At 39.1% G+C, this 18,587-nt stretch overlaps 1 protein-coding gene across 2 annotated transcripts in view; it reads left to right on the top strand.

The window, feature by feature from the left end:
* si:ch211-266k8.4 (TBC1 domain family member 10B) overlaps positions 1–18,587 on the top strand; it is a 73,978-nt gene that overhangs the window by 2,142 nt on the left and 53,249 nt on the right. For both annotated transcript variants that reach the window (XM_005928363.3, XM_005928362.3), the window contains exons 2-10: positions 167–254; positions 363–470; positions 4,169–4,361; positions 4,460–4,585; positions 5,791–5,914; positions 6,184–6,253; positions 9,853–9,967; positions 10,123–10,240; positions 17,687–17,799. In XM_005928363.3, coding sequence (XP_005928425.1) covers positions 167–254; positions 363–470; positions 4,169–4,361; positions 4,460–4,585; positions 5,791–5,914; positions 6,184–6,253; positions 9,853–9,967; positions 10,123–10,240; positions 17,687–17,799 — 1,055 coding nt within the window. The remainder of the gene's footprint in view (positions 1–166; positions 255–362; positions 471–4,168; positions 4,362–4,459; positions 4,586–5,790; positions 5,915–6,183; positions 6,254–9,852; positions 9,968–10,122; positions 10,241–17,686; positions 17,800–18,587) is intronic.

Below are 18,587 nucleotides of genomic sequence, written 5' to 3' on the forward strand. Positions count from 1 at the left end.
CTTCCTCCAGTGAGTATTGTATTACACTCTGACTAGCTGCAGTCATGGTTTGTCAGACACTGAGCACTTAAAGCCCAGAGTTTAGAATTACTGAAAATGACAGTATCTGTCTGATTGAAAAAGCTGATGAATCAGCCCAAGCTCACCATGTTGTGTTGTCTATCAGCTACCCCCCGCTGAGCTCAGTGAGGGTGAAAGAGCTGTGTGAGCTGCTCAGCTACTGGAATGGAGCCAGCTTTATCTGCAAGAGCCAAGTAAGACTTGTATAAACTACAAAAAGCACTGATGAAAATCTTGTGTTTTGCACATTTGGCAACCATTCGAACATGCTTGTTTTCTTCGCACTCTTGCTGTGTTTTCAGATTGAGCGATTTATCAAAATGGGTATCCCTCCAAGCCTGCGCGGCAGAGTATGGAAGTGCCTGCTTACCACTGATATTTTGAGAGATGCCAGTGACTTCAACTACCAGGTAATATACCATGTGACATCCAAAAGAATGACATTGCAAAGCTGCACACTTTAACACTGAATTGTCATCATAAAGTTGCCCACAACCGTGTACAACCGCTGTAAAAAAGTATTTCCATGTTTGCTTTGTTTGCTTTTTATTTACTGGTGGAACATTCTGGCTTCATGGAACATGTCTTAAACAAATATAATTTATATGGCATATTTTTATAGATTGAGCAAAAAGATGGAATTGCGCAATATCGAGGGGGGAAATATTTGTCAGACTGATATCAGGACTGCTGGCCATGTCACTGAGTTAACACTTTGTGGAAAGGTGCATTGTCACCCTAAAAAAGTAACTTCATCTTCGCCAAATATATTTTACAATAAGGAAAGGGAAAAGGTGTCCAAATTATGAGCTTTGAGTTTAGTGTTGATGTCATGCTTGCCATCTCCTCTGGCTCTTTATCTGGCATCAACCCCTTGTCACATGAGTGGAGGAAAGTCCCTTTTTTCCTTCTCACAATCGGTGCAAAAGTACCAGACAAAAGTATGAGCATCATCTCTTGGCCAATATAGATTGATGATTCATCAGTGAGCATCGCTTTCAACTGCAGCCCAGGATTGTTTCTCTTTAGCTCACTGTAAGCTTATTTTCTTCTGTGTGCATGTGAGTGCTGGTTTTCGTTTCAGTTTCAGTTTTATAGCTCTTTGCTTTTTCAGCTGGAAGCTCTCTTGATGAGCTTCCTTTAAATCACATGCAAACTACAGACTAGTTTGCATATTTAGGTTTCTGCAAGTATTATTTGCAATGTGATTCCATAATTTTCTTTTTCATCTACTTGATGTAGAGAAGGACAAAACACGCTATTAATTAAAATAAGTGAATTTAATATGGTTTAGGTTTGTTTCGTGAATCCAGAATGTTCAGCTCTTAAACAGAAATAGTTTTGAGACATATTTTTGATTTCTTTATTTGCTGCAAAGTAAAAAAGTTGAATAAACATCCTCCGAGAGTGGCGATTCCATATTTTTTTTTCAATATATCCGTTTTGGCCAGGAATTTTAAAAGAATTTGGCTACCATTTAACTTTAGTTGTGTCATTGAGCCATTGATTAGTCTTCCTTGGAAAAAAATGCTGGCAATTTGCCCAAGAAAACAACAAAAACAACAACAAAAATCCCCTCATTTCAGATTTTAGATGTGTTGACTAAATATTAGGATGGTTTATACTTTTCATTTGAAAATAAATTACAAATACTCCCATGAGATCTGGGCACTTATTTCGTTTTTAGTCATTTTTGACATTTCTGCAACCTTGGAAAATGGATGAGAAATGTTTCTGCCCAACTGGACATGAATGAGAAATTCTTGTGTGCCTTCACATTACGTGCAGTGTCACAGGTTTGAAACCCATGTGCTTTTCCAATGATATGTCAGATTCAGATTGTACTGATACTGCAGTGTGTCACTGCGGGAGCAGCTCCAAGTTTTCCACACAGTAGTTACTGTTTGAAAAACATTTTATGTCAAACAGTGGCGGCCTGAAAGCGCACAAAAAAGAATAATTTTGCAACTTCACTGTATGAGTTCAAGTGAAACAAAAATGTGTGAACAGCTCGTGAGATGAAGTTGCAAAGAAGGGGATAAGTTCTACATCTGCTGAATCAAACCCAATTTGGCAATTAAGTAATGTTAACTAGCCAACATCAGTAGCTGTGTTATTTCCTGTAACACTAAGCAGTAGGACTGCATCATACAATAACTTGGCTAACGATAATGTTAGCTAAGCACAGGCCTAGAGACCTGCAGCCTGTAGTTGCTGAATCTCACTTAATTAACCAAAAATAACTGAGAAGGGGGGAGAGAGAGAAAATATCTCTCCCCTTCTCCCTTCTTTACTTGCAACATAATACCAAATAAGAAAAATCTATTTGTTAATTACCTCTCTGGTAATAATAGCAATGACAAAATAGGTAAAGTAGTTATGTGCTGTAAATGTTGATTCACTAGTGGTGTTTGAAAAAAGTCGGTAAAACATAGTTTTGCAATATTTTGCATGGTGATATTGTATCGATACAGATACACCAAATATCAGTATTTTATTAAATAATTTAAAGTACTCTGAGAATAATACAAACAAGAGGGCTTATCTCTTGCACCACCATCCTGAAATAGTATTAGTTACACAAACCTGCATTACATTGATTCAACAAGGGGGGGAAAAGCATCCAACACTGAACATACTTAGTTTGACATACCTACCTTCTATGTCAGAGAGTGCTAAAAGCTCAGTCAAACAAGTAAAATAGGTCAGCAAGGTCCTTGCATCTACACAAGAATAAATAAATCTGTGGCTGCCTAGTAGAGTTGGATGTCTCAAGACCATTTTACATGGTCTTGGTGTTGTCTTGGTCTCGGATCCCTCGGTCTTGTCTCGGTCTTGCTGTCTCAGTTCGACATAGTGGTCGAGAGATTTGGAGTCAACAGTATCCATGACACACAACGTAGCGTTCGATAATGTGTCATGCGCAAAAGCATCAGCTCTAAGAGCTATGCTTAGAGAGTGCTTTGTAGTGAATCAGAAGAGTCGACTCCCCTTGAGCGAGAGCCGGCTCCTCACTTAATTTCCTTTCGCTGCTCAGCTCTCACACAGTGGCTCCGCTATGCTCCAAGCCCTCCATAATGTGGCCAATCACATGTGAGGATATAGGATAATATCATTATGTAAAAAACAGAGAGGGTGAGAGACGCGACAGTCAAGTGGAGCGTGTGTCTGTCCCCTCAGTGAGTGAGTGAGACATTAGACAGCGGTGAGGAGGGCTGTGCGAGTGCATCACAAAAACACATAAATATGCCTGACACCCGTAAACGAAGCAGCATCTGGCTGCAGTTTAAAGACTTTTTTTGTCTCGGTCTCAGTCTTGGTCTCATCTCGACTTTGTCTTGGTCTCGATACCCTCTGGTCTTGGTATTGTCTTGGTTTAGGCGGTCTTGACTACAAGTCTACTGCCTAGTCATTTTTGGGGGGAATTTTTTTGTAACTTTCATTGATCCATTTTCTTCGGCTTATCCAGTTCAGGGTTGCTGGAGCCTACCCCAGCTGTCGTATGCTGAGAGTCGGGGTGCACACTTGACAGGTAGCCAGTCTGTTGCATGGTTACCACACAGCAACAGACAACATTTGGCCAATTTAGAATCGCAAATTAGAATTAGAGAGATTGTCAAAGGTTTGCAAATAATTGCTCTTTAATTTATATATTCAGACAGATTGCCAGCATGTTGCCATCAGTCTGAATGACTCGAGTCAACTGGCTGCCAGCTGGTTTTATTCTGATTATATTCCTATATAACCGGAAGGTTGCTTAGTGCAAATTCAGTAGTTAGATGTGAATTTCATTTATTAAAGTCAATAAAGAAGAACATAAAGACCCTGCTGTATCCACTGAAATGCAATTTCATGGATTAACAATATACATAAGATAACAACTGAACTTTTTAAAAATGTTTGAGCCAATACGCTCTTTACCTAACACCCTGTTTTTTAATACCCTAACCCAGCTGCTCTGTAGAGCCTCAATGTGTTCAAATGCCACAGTTTCATTGAAGTTTTATTCATCCATGTTACTCTACATGCATTTAGTGCCTTTCTCCTTCAACCATTAATGTTATTGATGGATTTCTAGCCAGAGTATATGTTGTATTCTTTTCAACAGACATGTTTGTCTGAGGTGCGAGGACCTTTGGTCGACCTGGGAGTCAGTGAATACGGCATCTTGTCTGCAATCACTACACTGAGCGACACTCAGAACAACCTGGGCTTAAACCGTCAACAGTCCACCAGCCCTTCAAAGCCCCGCTACTCTGTCGATGACATCACACTCTTCAGACAAATCGCCCTGGACCTGCGTGAGTTCAGACACTCACTTTACATAGTGTTGCTGTATGTTGCACCATGTGTAGCTGAAACAAATAAAAGTAATGCACTTCATTTGAAATGCCAACAGAGCGTTCCTTCCCTACTCATCGGTCCTTGATGGGAGAAAGTCCCGAGGCCATCGAGGGTCAAGCGAAACTCTTCAGGGTCCTAATCGCCTGCGCCAAATACAACCCAAAGGTTGGATACACCCAAGGTAATGGGACGAATGACTGAACTGTTTGTGCATGTTTTCACTTCCCTGCATTTTAACTGGATATACTATAGTGGTACCCTTTCCTTTTGTCTGCCTGTGCTACACAGCAAATAACATTAATAAATTAGCAACATTTTATTGGTCTTATGCTACATATTGTGGGAGATTTAAACCTAACACTGTGCTCCCTCATCAGTCAGCACACTTTTTTTGAAAGCTGCTTCAGTTATTCTATAGATACCTGCAGTACATCATGTGACCACTTGATGGAGGTAGATGACCTTTTAATACAGAGCAGAGTTGACGCTGTTCAAGTTGTATTTAAAAATGGCCCAGTAATCATATCTTTTCCTGTATTAATTGCACATTTCTGTCATGATGCACTTTAGAATAATTTAGTCTTAAAACCTAAAGATCTGCAGAAATAACTACATGAGCTTTTATACCTGCTTTTTTGTTTTGGAATTCTGAAACATCACCATCACCTTTTCTCTGTCTTCCCAATTTTCTTCTTAAATGTATAACATCAGGGTTAGAGGTGCATTTTAATTTTGTCTCTGTAAGAATACTGCTTAGTGTAAAACTGTAGAGAACATTTGTTATTTTGTAAATCTTATATAACCGAAAGCTGATCCCAGTTATCTGCACCAAATAGACAATACTCATAATTACATTTTGTATCTTGTTTAGGAAATGTTTATTAGAAAACAATGTTGTTTGATGGCCCTTTATGAACAATGGTTTCTAGTGATCTTCTGCATGACATTATATATTCTAGAAGTCCTATTTTGAATGTCTTTTAAAATTTATGGGTGGGAGAAAAATTAATTTATGGCCAGTTTCATTGACAGTGTTGGTGCGCTTGACAATGTCATTGTGCAGCAAGAAAACAATTAACTGATGTCAGACTAATCATCCAGTCAAAGCAAGTCAAACCTGAGGATAGACACAGCATGTGTCTGAAAATTTTCAGTTATATGCTGTGTATAACATTATTTACATGATGTCTGATGATTTAGCACAGTGCAGAGATCATAAGCAGCAACATTCTTTCTTTGCCTGTGCAGAATGTGGTGACACACACCCGTGATTAGCTGGATCTTGAGCACCCCTATAAACACGTGTATATTTTTCTTGACAAACCATATTAATGCTACCTTTTACCCTGTGCTTCATCCAGGAAAAAATGTGTGTGCATTTTACAGGGATGTCCTACATAGCAGCAGTGCTGCTGATGGAGTTGGGGGAGGAGGAGGCCTTTTGGGCTCTGGTGGCTTTGTTGGATAAACCCAAATATCTGGGTGAAATGTTTGACCTTAGTCTCACCAAGTAAGAAAACTTCAGTTCTTATTGTTGGCCTTTATACAAATACAAAGAAAATACAACCAGAGTGTGGTTTATGTGTAGATATAACTGATGTAAATTAAGGATAAGAAAAGAAAAATTCAGTTTTATCTGATAATTGGGTTATCATGAAACGATCATTACAAACCTTTTGTTGTTGGGGTTTGTTTTTTTTGGTGCCCCTGTGTGTCCCTGTGTGTCTCTGTGTCTGTGATCTGCTAGACTGTCTGGCTTTTTCTCTTCTTGTTGATTAGGGTGCAGCACCAGGTAAAGGTGTTTGACCAGTTCTTAAAACACAGGAAGCCCGAGCTCTCCAAGCACATGGTGAGTCGTTTTACTTTCCGCGTTTCACTATTTGGGTTTCTGCAAACAATGAAAGTTGGATGATAAACTTAAATTTTTGTTAAATTGCTATCTGAGTTACAAAAATCCTGGAAGTAATTTGTTTCAGTTTAGGGATGCCCAAAAGTCACATTATTTTAAAGGGGGGGACAATTTAGTGTCCTGTTGTGCCCACAAGAGGGCACACCAATACAAAGAGACATGTAACTGTTATATAGGTAGATTTGTCTCTGCATGAACATCCTTACACATCTCAAGGTAAAGAAACAACACGAATAAAATTACAGAATGTAACATGAAACATTAAACACCCTGCTTAGAGCAGAGTTTTGTTGTGAACTTTTTGCTAACATTACTACAGGATTGTTTATGAATTATTCGAGCCCTAAATTGGCCCCATGCTGTGCCTGAACATTAGAGAATTTTGTATTTTTAAAATGTGTATTAGACACAAGCTTTAACTGTCTGTATACAGTTATTGTTAATGGGTTTTTACACATGCAAAAACATGCTGAAAGAGTTGTTAGAACCAAATTAGGATTTTTACAAACAAAGCAGAACTAGTAAAATGTTAGAAGTCAGGACATTTGAATTTAGTTGCCCATGTAAAGTCCATTCAATTATGCTCCCTAATTACAGTGGACCAAAACATTGTCATCTATAAGAATCAGGAAGCTGTTCTGACTTTGTCACTAAGTACAGTGATCATGTAAGTGAATTACATTAATGGAACACTTTGTATTCTGTGCAGCAGACACATGGTGCTTTTTGCCATCAGATGAATATTCCATTTCACAGTAAAATGTTTGTTTTTACAACTAGCAGCTAGAGTTGAGAATATAACAGGGTGCTTGAAATCCTTGAAAATGCTTACATTTTAATATTGTCTTTTCAAGGTTTGAAAAGTGCTTGAATTTCAGATGTGGTGCTTAAACGTGCTTGAAACCGTATTTCATTCACCACAAATAACTATCTGACCAAGTAGTTTTCTTATCAGATAGAGAAATTAAATGAGTCGCAAAGTGTAAAGCAAAATTCCTCCGCCTGGGCCGCCTTGCACCTCTGCATCGTCAGTCTGTTTCAATGCGCCACCTGGCCCCTCCCCCCGGACAGTCGGGGATGAGTGCACAAACTTGACGATGCTGTTTTAATGAGCGTTTGATAGAAAACGACACTGGTGGAATTTGTACTCTTGAGTCACATGACAGATGAGATGATTTTCAAGTATACATACATAACACATGCTAATTTTTAAAACTATTATTATTATTATTTTGCTAGCTATCAAACTTGCTGGAGAAATGATTGAAATGCACTGAGTGTGATGCAGTATGGCAGCGCTATTATAGTAGTTAGTTAAGGCATGGTGATATATGGAATATGCTGTAAGCTAACATTACTTAGCAGTAGCAGTAATGTGAGCTACTTCACTCAAGTGAAAGCTTTAAACGTTAGTCCGATATTTAACTAGCCAACTTATGGCATAAGCAAATAATGGTAATAAGAGGGACTGATCAATATGGGCAATGGGAATAGCCACTTTTCTTTGCTATTGAAGTTCCCTGGCTTTCACTCAAAATCTGTTTATTGTGAGCACCTACACATTAAACAACTTAAAAATTATAAATGGCTTCTAGTTCACATTGAGGCCTGTGGGGCACTATCAGCCACTGAGACAACAGACAAATTAGAGTGTTTGCATAACAGGACCTGACAGGAAAAATGCGTATGAACCCTGATATAAGCAAACACGGAAAACTTGGTGCTTATTTGGGTGCCTTTGTTTCTGCTGGCATTATTTGGGGAATCTAAATGGCATTGCTAAAACCACAATAACCGAAAGATTTTAATGTGTGTATGTGTATATACACACATTTGTGTTTGAGACCAGATACAGCAATGTGATGAATGATTCATCTGCAAGCTGAGGCCCTGTAATGTCTCCATCATCAGTTGGGCCTCCTTTCCCATTCAGTCTGTTGGTTCGTTGCTTGTCAAAGTTGTAAAATGAGTGATTTTACGCGGGGCAAAGACCTACAGCTGTGCAGATTTCTGCCACCAAGCCTACTGTTACTGAACAAGTAACACTTGTTTCATTTAGTGAACCACAGATTGTACTTTTTTTTTTTTTCATTTGAGCTTTTCTTTACAGATGTCAGTTTATTCTGTGTACCACATACTACACTAGACATTTTTAAAATGTCTGTATCTAGGCTCAGATTTGCAATAATGATATTCATGAGAATATAGCAAACCAACTACAGAACGCTGCTTTATCTGTGATTGCAGCTTGAAGGCAGCAGCATTTTTATTAGTGCAAACAAAGCGAAGGGTGTTTTAGATCTTTCTTTTCCAACCATATGAACTCTGTATGTGAAAGTCAAATGTAAGCACAAAAGTAGTAGCGCTTACCCCAGAAATGTTAAGTAAAAGTATATCACAACTGTTTAATACTTTATTCATTGTTAAATTAAAGTCACTTAACCTCATAAGTCTTCAGTAGCCTGCACTCAATTGTCTTATATAATAAACCTTACAGATATTGCCTGCCAAGGATGTTTTATCTTAGGTTGTGCTTGTTAACTAGTTGCTTAATGCTCTGCTTTTCTACCGTGTAGCTGCGTCAATTTCTGTTCGTCACTTGCTTTTTCTGTGCAACATGCCTTCGTGGCCTGGTTGTACTTTGCAGACTGCAGTGCTTTGTTGGAGGTTGTTGAAGTAGCTCGGGTTTTAAGTCGTCATCTGAGGCTTATGCACAGTTCTTGTTCTCTTGTTGTTGCTGTAAACCATGGCCTATGCCGCTGTGGGTTTTGGGGGGGCTTTTTTGTCTTTCTTTTTTTTTTTTTTTTTTAATCAATATACATGAGTTTACCAATTTAAAAAAAAAAAAAAAGAATTCATTATTTAGATGAATAATGAACAACAAATAACATCAACAAGGTCTTGTTTTCCCTACAAAAGTATACTTATTCAAATTAGTCTCGCTCTGTATTTTCCTGTGTCATCCACACTCCACCTGCGGTGACTCTATGTTCCATTAGTGTGGCCAGCCTCAGTTTGAGAACCACCATAAATTTATTCACTGATACCATTTGTGCTGATTAATTGTCTCTGAAGGCAAAACACACACACACACACCAGGGGTTTATTGTAGGCAGTTTTTTCCTCTCCAAACAGAAGAAGCCTATTAGAGATCAGGGGTCAGCATTTCCTTTGTAGTAGAGCTGTTCATCAGAGTCGAGGCAAACCAGCTGTAAACAGATTTTTGTACTTGTGCTGCACACACCAGACCTGAGCACACACAGCCAGGAGGCATCTTGAATGCCACACTGTCATAAAATAACCAGAGTGTGTGTTCTTTCTTTTAAAGTATATGGTTACAGGAAAACACCAAAAAAGCCTTTGCAAGGTTGCGTGGTTTGATTTGATATACCTTTATTAGTCCCACAAGGGGAAATTTCCTTGTATGACTGTTATCATTTTATGTAGTGGAAGGATTTTTCAGTAAGGAAATTGGCAATCAGTACTAAAGGGTCATGCCAAATCAGTCCTTCCTGATTTTTTTTCCATCCTCCCTTCAGGAGTCAGTGGGAATCTTGTCAGTCCACTTTGTGATGCCGTGGTTCCTGACCCTTTTCACTTCCCTGCCCTGCTGGGACTCTGTTCTGGCTGTCTGGGATCTCATCATTCTACACGGTGGGTGCACAGTCACAGAACTTCACTTGGGTAACTGGCTGCTGGCCTGCAGATTTCAGTAAAGATGACAGTAAAAGTGGTCTTCTAATCTAATTCTGGGCACAAAAGCAAAAACTGCTAAAATGTTAAACTACTGCTTTAACTTCTTCCCACAGGCTTGTCAGCTGTCTTCCGTACCGCTCTGACCATTGTTGAGCTCTTGGAGCCCCGACTAATGGACCTGAAGGATGAAGGAGCAATATTACCCCTTCTGTTAAGAGTACCTGTTGATGTGTAAGTAAAATGAGACTTGAGCTTGAGCTTTCTGAATGCTCTGCTGTTGTAGCATTAGTGCACAGTTATCCTTCTATTTCTGACATCTATCATTGTCACATGTCTTTAACTTTCATGCATTAATATTTTCCCAGACCACCCTCATGCTTGAGCTGCATGGGTACAATGTGCTGCACATTTCTCAGAGCCAAGGGCTCAGTTTTTAGGCACTAAATAAAACTCCAGGCAGCTCATGAATATCAATCAGCTCATCAGACTGGACATGTTTGACATCAAGCATTCCAGGAAAAATAGAGTGTTAGTGTTTTGGCGAGGTTGTTTTCGTCCATGTCTGGATTAAACATCCTTTCTGCTAAATTAGTTTCTTCAATGGCAGCCCATGGTGCTTTTGGTTGAAGCCCTCTGTCTCTCTCTCACTATGCTGAATATAAACGTCACATGCCGACGGACATGTTTTGTTGACATGGAGCTGTAGTTATGGAAACTCAGCAGGGTCACTGGGTTTGTGTATACAGTCTGTCTGTGAGAGACGTGCAGCTGCACAGTGAATATTAAAATTCAGTTTATCATATTTGTTTTAATAGATAAGCTCCCTTCAGCTACTTGAATTCTACCCTCCTGTGTGCTTCTCATTGTAGACAGGTGACACTGTGTGGACCCAAGGTTGTTTACCTTGGACAAAGATCTGTAAAGTAGACCCTGGACAAATGGAGGCAACGCTGCCAAGTAGTTTCTATAAGTGTAACTGTGTCACAGGTAGTGATAAAGCACTTTATCATGAGCCAGAGATGGAGCATATGTACTAGATACGCACCAGTGACTTGCAAAGTAGATTAGAAAGGACCAAATATGCAGGACTATTGAGTGTAACAGCTTAATAACCGTTTAATCATGCTGTACTTGTAACATTTATAGCTAACTTACATTCCGCTTAAAAAAGCAATCCGTTGTTTTCTTTTATGTTACAAGGAAAGAAACAGAACATTTCGATCCATCTGTGAACCTCTTCTGCAGTTTGTAAAAGCATGCATCAAGGGCAGCCCTGACAGGCCCGTTTTGTTCTAGCCCTGGCGTTCAGTGGGCAGCCTGCCATCACGTCACATTGAGAAGTCCTTGTTGCCTGCTTGGCATCATTGCAGAAGCTTGGTCAGAAGTCAACACTAAGTGGTCCGGCTGTCTCCCAGGGCAGGATCTCCTTACAGTGGGAAGATACTGCCGAAGAAAGAGTGAAAGGGGGCAAGTGGGGAAAGGAAAAGGGATGAATGGGGGGGTCAGAGAGGGAAATGGCTTGGGAGAGATGGTACAATTTTTTTTTTTTTGGGGGGGGGGAGTGTAAAAGAGAGGGACAAAAATGAAGGAGGAGAGGGGCTGAGATCTTCAACCTCTCCTTAATTTTCTTTAAGCTTCTCAGCTCTTTTACTCTGTGAATGGTATAAATGGGTGTTGTCATGCAGCCACATAGGCCATTCTGATTAATGAGTGGTTGAGAGGCTCATCCATCTCATGTGACTGTCTGTCTACACTTGGCTGTCAGTCAGCTGTCATCTCAGACATAGGCTATAATAATGACTCCAAACACAGCCTATATCACCAGTCAAGGAGCAGCTTCTGTATTTCATACATTATTTTTCTTTCTTTCATTTAAACTCTTGCTATTTGTTTTTCAAGGGACTCTTAGAACCACTTCTCATTGTTCTTTCTTTTCATTCACATTTTTTAAAAAATCTCAGGTGATTACAGATTAAAATGAGATATCACATTCTTATGCATCAGTATGTATAAGCTGTTAAAACTCTTGAATTACTCACAGCTGTTCTGCATGTAAGTGCTAATTTAGCTCTTAACTCTATAATTCGATTTGCATCTGTGATCCAGGTATGTGAGTTTAATAGATGTTGTTCTCACTTTTCTTAATCTTTCTGTTCATTTCATTCATTTATTTATTCATTTCAGGCACAACAAAATACATATATTGAACATAAAGTGCACAAAACCAAAACCAAAAATCACCTGAAAAGGAGTGGGACGAAGAAAACTTATTAAATCCCACCCCTATACTCACTCATCGACAAATTTAAAAAGATTTGCATAGTAAGTTAGTCAGCAGCTTATGGAAAATTGTTTTTCAATTATCTACCCTAAAATTGTATTACTGAGCTCCAGTTGAATTCATTAGCGTACTTTTTCTTTCATATTATAAAAATCTATTTTCTTTATCAACTGAAAATGGATTAGAATTTTTTTTAAACTCTAGTATGTACTTTTGGCTGCCCCTTTAGTTCCAAGTGGTTGGCACAGCGGCTGGATACACATGTTTTGATTTGGCACAGATTTTCCACCAGATGCTTTTCCTGACACAACCCTCCCTATTTTTAGGCTTGGGACCAGTACTAGGAATACATTAGCTAGTGACCCCCTGAGGCTGGGTTTAATGACATTCTCCCTTATTGTTAGCTGTTAGCTGCCACGTGTCTTGAACACAGTATTTGTTATGATTATGCTCATCGCTAGTATTTTGTCGATAATGATAATGATCAATATTCTCATTAATATTGTTGGTATAAACAAAACAACATAATGGTGATGATGGCTCTTTAAAAAAAAAAAAAAAAAAAAGATAAACTCAGTGATATTTTTTTTCTTTCTGTTGAGGATGTATATATGTACCTTTGTTTACAAGACCTGTTAAAAGTATGCAGGCTATAGCAGTCTGTCAGCATAAAGCCGGCACCTTAAAAACAGCATAAAGAACTTGCAGATTGGCAACTCCAGCAAATAAATTAAAAAAGCAATAACTAGATTTTTCAGGTGGAAAAAAAATGTCTACATATTCACAAAAATTCAAAGCTGTTTTTGCAGTGGAGTTTTTGCCCCCTAGAAAAGCTTGGCTTTTGACGCTAAGTGAAATTGGTCAGAATGCACTGCACCAAAAATCTTCTTTTGATTGGTCACCAGATGACTGCCCTGGCTACCCTTTGTTTGCCTGGAAGACGCTAACTTGTTTGCAAACACTCACCACCTACTCGTTTTAAGTTTCACTGCTGCTTAAAGTACAACCCAAACTGGAAATGAAGAATGTTCACCTTCAAGTTAAAAGCTGTGCGGACTTATTTCAACGGCCGGTTTTCGATTTGCATTTGCGTTTGTTTTTGTTTTTTTTCTCAGTTTCAGTACTACTTGGTAAGACGTTTGCAAGTGTTTGCAAACAAGTTATCTTCCATGTGAACTATTTGCAGTACTAAAATGAGCTCCATTGCGCTTCATGTCATGAAAACTCTGGAATCGTGTCCTGTAGGGTTCAAGTTTGTGCAACTCCCACACACCCAGCTCACGCAATTCCTACCGCTTGGAGTCACTGCCACCCTCTACTGCACAGAACACCAAGGCAGATTGCACAGAAACTTCCTTGTGTGGTGTAATATGATGTGTTGATGAGGGGAAATAAAATAGAGTGCTGTAAAAGGCCTGCATGACGCACAAATTCACATATTAGTTTTTCAAACGCGCGTTTCAAAGAAAAGTTTTACATGAATTTAGAAAACAAAAAATAGCCAGGAGGTTGCTGTTTAACTACCTGCTGTGGCTGAGTAAAACACGTGTTCTGGGTGGAGCAACTGAAAAGATTCTTTGTCTACTCGTTTGTGTTTGATAAACATTTCAGGCTTTTTAACCTCAAAGGTTTTAATTGAACTTTCAAAACAAGAGTTCTTATCTTTAAAAAGACATTATCTGTCCTGTCACTCCACCTTGGTTGTTTCCATTATGTCATTTCTTTGTCGTGTGTGTGTGTGTGTGTGTCAGCCAGAGAGAAGCCTGCTGTGCACTGTCCAGCTCTGAAATGTTTTCACTCTAATCTTTTTTTTGGTTTGTTTTTTTCTTTATTTTGAGGGGCGGGGATTGATTTTTATGTCTGCCCACTAACAAGCTGTTACCTAAGCTGTTACTGCCACGAACTACAGACATATTTTGTTAATTATTTTTATGAGTGTTGTTATCTTGACTTGAGGTCGAGTCAGCCTCATATTTAGCTGGAGTCAGGAGGCTGCACTATAGAACCTCTGATAAAGCAGCCAGATGCACTGCATTGCTTTTAAATAGTTTATTCCAGAGGCTGCTGGCAAACCTATTCAGTGCTTATTCAGTATGTTGCTTTTAGGTACATTTGGAGAGCACAGCATGTAGAGACACGTAAAACATATAAAACTCTTCAAGTTAAAAGTTACTTATTTGTAGGTTTACAGTCTTCATTTTCAAATAAAATTGGCTTGAATTTACTTTGTTTTTGTTTTAAATTTTGTTTCAAATCACCTTGAAACTTTCACTACCCCTCCGACTCATTTATCGCTTTCTTTCAGTAGCTACTTTTCATTGTGCCGTCTTCAGTATCTCCTGTGCAGAGTCCTGTCTCTGTGCTTCCCCCTCTGCACCCCCTCCCACTCACTTCCCATACACAGCATTCTCAGCCACCAGTCCGATCTCTTTCTTTTTTGTTTACCCCCTCCTTCGTCAATTCCCATAAAACAGTGTGGGTTATCCCTCCTCCCCTGTGTTCTCATTTTCTTTTCTGCAACCCCCTTTCCTCTCCTATGCGTCCTTTCATTCATTCATTTATCCACACTGCCACTCTAGTTCAGCTGGAGGGGTTGACACATCATTTGTTTATTTCACAGTGACAAGGGTGGCTTACAAAAAAGTCTCTGCTGCATTCACGCTGCGGGTTGCTCAGTTGCTCTTAGTGAATCAAACTTTTTAAAATACTTTCTTAGAAACCTGATACAAAAAATGTCTGGGATTGATCAGCCTTGTGCTGTGTCGTATCGAGCATGTTTGCTCTTTGAGAAATTCAGTCTATGAGAGAAAGTTGACAGAAACGTCTCGGTGGTTTCTTTAAAAGATCTAACACCATCTGGTATATACTTTGAACTACTTTAAAAGTACATTAATTCCTTTTTTTTTTTTTAAAAACAACAAAAAAACAACCTTATTGTATATTTCTACCATATTGATAATGCGTTGCGATGCGTTGTATTGTAAAGAGTTATTAGGTACTGTAATGAATTTTCTTTCCTTTCCCGAATCTCTCCCTGTGGCAATAGAGCTGAAAACGTCTGTTGGTGAAAGTGCTCTGGTCAGTGACCTCGTCTTAACCACACCTTCACAATAGACCATTGAAGTTAGTTTGATGCAGATCACATGTTATTTCCAAAGCCATGTCTTATGTCTTTCACTTTCACTGTGTTCCTGTTAAACACTGAAGTTCAGCGATGATCTTTAGCTTTGAGAGTTTGTAAGTAAAGTGGATGTCGATACAACTTCAGATCATTTCAAATTATACCACTATAGTAATTCTTTGTCCAACTAAAGAACTCTTATCCAACTTACAAACTTGAGCGGGCAAAGTTTCAGTAAAAGCAATACTGGTCTGCTCTGTTTGTTTCTTTAGTGGTGCAAGCTTCCGGAGGATTATGGTTTATTTAGTTTTGTAAGTAAAGTTTTGTGACAATTGAAAGAACCGTTCTGCATCTCTTGCCTGGTCTTCATAAACTGGAACATTTTTGTGTGTCGTGTATGTTTATGGCATCAGTTTGGTTTGGTGAGGAAGGATTTCTGCTCATCGTACATCAGCAGCACATCACCGGCTCTGAAACGTTTGCTTGATCTTTTAATGAGCTGACAAAAACCCAGATCCATCAGAATTCTGCCTCATTCATCTATCTTCTTCCCACTCATTTCACTCAATTTTCATTTTCCGGAAAGTGCTCTGGCTGTTATGTGCAGCCATCTGTCATTCTATGCTGGGACATGGCTGAACCTTGTGATCTATCCCAATTCCAGTTAAAAATGGTTTTTAACTAAAATTTCTCGTCTGCTTTTAGAGTGAACTGAAGATCAATATGTGTATCAGGACTCTGTGTTAAGTACATATTGAAGTCGGGTTTATTTATGCTAGATGTTCTTAAAGCTGATTCCCCGAAGCATAAATCAATCAATCAATCAATCAAAATTTATTTATATAGCACATTTTTAAGACCGAAGTACACCAAAGTGCTTTCCAGTAAAATCGCAGTACAAATAAAATCACACTAAAATATAAATTACAAATATATAAAATATAAGATAATTACATAATCTAAATACAGAGCCAGATGTAAATTACCCTAATTCGCCTTAAATGCCAGATCAAACAAATACGTTCTTAAACGTGATTTAAAAGACTGAATGGAATCTGATGCGCGAATATGAAGAGGGAGAGTATTCCATAGCCTGGGTGCAGCAACGGCAAAGGCACGGTCTCCTCTGGTCTTCAGCCGAGACCTAGGTTGCACCAAGAGCAGTTGGCCATGATCTTAGTGCTCTCTGAGGGCTGTACAGACAGAGGAGATCAGCTAAGTAGTCAGGTGCCATATTGTTTAAAATTTTATAAGTAAACAATAGAATTTTAAAATCAATTCGATATTTGATAGGAAGCCAGTGTAAATTTTTCAGAACAGGGGTGAAAGAGTCAAACTTTCTAGTGCCGGTCAAGAGACGTGCTGCGGCATTCTGGACCAGCTGCAGACGCTGCAGAAGAGAAGATTGTAGACCCAAGTAGAGTGAGTTACAATAGTCCAGTCTTGACGTAATGAAAGCATGAATGAGTTTCTCCATATCTTTGTGTGGTATGTAGGGTTTAGCCTTAGAGATTAGGCGTAGTTGATGAAAGCTAGTTTTTACCACAGTAGAGACCTGTTTGTCAAGTTTGAAGGAACTATCCATGAAAACTCCAAGATTCCTGGCAGTATCAGTGAGGTAGTTAGCAACAGGCCCAAATGTGTCAGTCAATTGTCCCAGAGGCATATTTCGGTCAAAAACAATAATTTCTGTCTTCTTTCCATTTAAAGTAAGAAAGTTACGTATAACCAGTCCTTGACATCACTCAGACAGTCAAACAGAGGATGTGGTGAGGATAAAGCATCCCCAGTCAGGTGAAGGTAGATTTGAATATCATCAGCGTAACAGTGAAAAGAAACATTGTGTTTTTCAAAAATGGAGCTCAAGGGCAACATATACAGAGAAAACAACACAGGACCCAGTACCAAGCCCTGGGGCATAAAGCATTCATACAGATAAGTTATTCTTTATCCAAGATCCAGTTTTTACTTTACAAATCTGTATGTTACAGATGATCTGCCTCTAACACAGATGCCCTTTGCAGTGAACTCTGGGGCTAGCCTGACACTTTCTTTCTCACCTATCAATCATCTTCTTAGTTACTGTTAATTTCAGTTTCTTTAAAAGCTGGAAGCAATAAACCCAAATTAAATTATAGAAACCATACCATATCGAATCCATTTGAATAACTTTGGATGCAATTGTAAGCAGATTGAATACTACATCAGAAGTTGCATTATCATATGTCCACTTTATTTTCATAGTAATGTGTCCTGTACTGTCTCTTAATCAAAGGGCCCAGTATACTGTGTTGGTTCCTGCCCTGTGGAATACAGAGGTCCAAGACTGGGAGCTTAAATGCATGAACAGCCTGGAGCTGGATGAAAGCCACAATGAACCAAAAGCAGGTACTCATGCACTCACAACCAGAACATGTTTTGTTAGGCAGAAACTTACAAAGCAGAGGGACACTTTGGGGCACTCTGCAAATAGCCTTTCAAATTCTTGTAACTCATTCATCACTTAACCTTTAGTGGCACACATGCTGATCCTGTTACTTACACACACACACACACACACACACACACACACACACACACACACACACACTTTATTCACAAACCTGTTTGTGAGAACTCTGCTACAACAGGGTGAAAACAGTTGCCCCTTGTTCACCTCAGTCCCTTTTTTCCTACAGTTTACCGCTTTATAAATGTTAAACTGCTTGTTAGGTTTTTGTCTCCTACTGAAGGGCTTTTGAATGTCTGTTGTTTTGCTGCTTGCCACAAACAAATCAAAATATTTAGCTTTTATGGAAATGTTCAAATTAAAGTAAATATATATGCTGGTAAGGCACACTCTGACTCTGGGTGTCAGTTGACATCTTATAGAAACTGATTTTTAAAAAAAAAGAAAAGGCTTCTCATGTGTGCATGCGTGTGTCAGTTCAGCTGTCCCTGGTATAACTGAACATAACAAAGGAGCTTATCTCTTTTGAAGGTTGTTCAGGTATCACCTCCACAAGACATGGAAACCCCTCACCACTGGAGTCTCATCTTCGCAAAAGACTGTTAAGAGTGTGTATGTGTGTATTTGGGGTGCATCCTGACAGACTCAGAAAGGCTAAGAGATGAGTCACATGTTGGTGGCTGCAGGGCTGTTTGTCAGTGTAGTGGGGAAAGCAGAAAGAAGGGCG

This window comes from Haplochromis burtoni, unplaced genomic scaffold, assembly GCF_018398535.1.
Source record: "Haplochromis burtoni strain Fernald_Lab_line unplaced genomic scaffold, NCSU_Asbu1 Contig_112, whole genome shotgun sequence".
Taxonomy (NCBI): domain Eukaryota; kingdom Metazoa; phylum Chordata; class Actinopteri; order Cichliformes; family Cichlidae; genus Haplochromis; species Haplochromis burtoni.